The sequence below is a fragment of the Myotis lucifugus genome, unplaced genomic scaffold (genome assembly GCF_000147115.1).
Source record: "Myotis lucifugus unplaced genomic scaffold, Myoluc2.0 scaffold_4, whole genome shotgun sequence".
Lineage (NCBI taxonomy): Eukaryota > Metazoa > Chordata > Mammalia > Chiroptera > Vespertilionidae > Myotis > Myotis lucifugus.
In genome coordinates this window covers 12,626,922-12,628,839 of record NW_005871052.1, presented here as the reverse complement: position 1 = coordinate 12,628,839, position 1,918 = coordinate 12,626,922, and the positions used below count along the sequence as shown (strand labels likewise).

The 1,918-nt window shown below is 34.6% G+C and overlaps 1 protein-coding gene across 2 annotated transcripts in view; it reads left to right on the top strand.

Moving 5' to 3' along the window:
• OGT (O-linked N-acetylglucosamine (GlcNAc) transferase) overlaps positions 1-1,918 on the top strand; it is a 48,675-nt gene that overhangs the window by 29,022 nt on the left and 17,735 nt on the right. For both annotated transcript variants that reach the window (XM_006082872.2, XM_006082871.3), the window contains exon 19: positions 1,116-1,268. In XM_006082872.2, coding sequence (XP_006082934.1) covers positions 1,116-1,268 — 153 coding nt within the window. The remainder of the gene's footprint in view (positions 1-1,115; positions 1,269-1,918) is intronic.

The following is a 1,918-nucleotide window of genomic DNA, read 5'->3' as shown; positions in this document are numbered from 1 at the left end:
TTTGTATTTCCCTGATCCCATTGTATATGTAACCTCTGTAATATTTGGGATATATCTTTATATCCAGTGTGACACATAATTCCCTGGTTTTGTATTCTCCACTGAATTGAATACTTGTGTCTTAGCAACAATAATGTAATGTGTGCTCAATAAATATATAATGCATACTTGAATAAGTGAATATGTAGCTCGGTCACAAGATCATAAGGCAAAGATCTCTGACCTCTTAGGAGTTAAAATTTTTACTTGTATATCATTTTATACCATCGGTGCTCAAAATGAACTCTTTGCTCACAGGCCAACTCCTTAATAGGAGGTAAAGGAATTAATAATAATTGCTCACTGTGTCTTTTGGGCTAAAAAGACAGTGTTGTGTTCTTTTTCCCTCTGATTACCTGGTATTGGAAACACTAGAGCAGACATGTTTGACTTAAAGTATAGGTGTTTTTTTTTTGTTTTTCTTTTTTTGTGTGTGTTTCATTTTTTCCCATCACCATTTATCCCTTCTAATCCCTCTTCCATCTCCACCCTCCTTGCAATCACCACACTAAAGTATAGTTGAAATGTACAGTGACAGAATTTTGAGTGTAGAACACAATGCCCATATGTATGAAATGGCCTTACACACAGGAATAAGTTACATAACAATGTAAGGCAGTACTCACATGTGGGAATTACAAGATAAGATTATAATTGGGTATATAGGTACTCAGTAATGGATCAATGTGGGGAGAGGCAGTCTTAGTAAAGAATGTTTGGAGGAATAATTTAAGTTTAGCCTTAAAGGGTGTGTTTCATTTAGAAAAGGACATTTCATTCATGAAGAAAAGAGTAAGCCAAACATGGCTGTTGGATTAATAGCGTTTTGAAAGTAACTTTTTGGACAGAGTGAAAAGCTTTTATAGTGCATCACCCCCCCCCCCACACACACACACCAAATTAAGATAATGTTATAACTTTTTTCTTTTTAACTTAATATGTCATGAATATTTTATAGGTCAGTGACGTGATTCTTGACGGCTATACCATTTTGCACATTAATTCTTCACTGATTGAAAAAATATCGGACTATGTTGACTTTAAGTATAATCATTGTATTCTTTTTCTTGTTCTAGATCAACAATAAGGCTGCCACTGGAGAGGAGGTTCCCCGTACCATTATTGTAACTACACGTTCTCAATATGGTTTACCAGAAGATGCCATTGTCTATTGTAACTTCAATCAGCTATATAAAATTGACCCTTCTACTTTGCAAATGTGGGCAAATGTGAGTTTATGTAGATTCGTTATTAATATGTAGAGACTGGGAAAGATTTGGTATACAGGTCATCTTGCTGAGACTGCCTCCCACCTTCATTCATGAGTGGCTGTGCTCATTTCTGCTTTTTTTTAAAAAAATTATTTCCAGTTACAGTTGGCATGCAATATTATATTATTTCAGGTGTAAAACATAGTAATTAGACGTTTATATACCTTCTAAAGTGATTGCCCCAATAAGTTGAGTACTCATCTATTGACTATATTCCTGTGCTGTGATTTACACCCACATGGCTATTTTTGTAACTGGCAATTTGTACTACTTAATCCCTTTCACAATTTTTTCACCCATTCTCCCAACCCCCTCCTATCTGGTGACCATCAGCTTGTTCTTTGTATCTGTGAGTTTGTTTCTGTTTTCGTTTATTTTGTTCTTTAGATTCCACATATAAGTGAAGTCATATGATACTTCTTTCTCTGACTTATTTTACTTAGCATAATACTCTCTAAGTCTAGCAATGTTGTCACAAATGGTAAGATTTCATTCCTTTTTAATGGCTGAGTAATATTCCATTTTAGATATGTATGGTATCTTTTTCTAATCATCTATTGATGGGCACTTAAGCTGCTTCCATATCTTGGCTATTGTATATAGTGCTG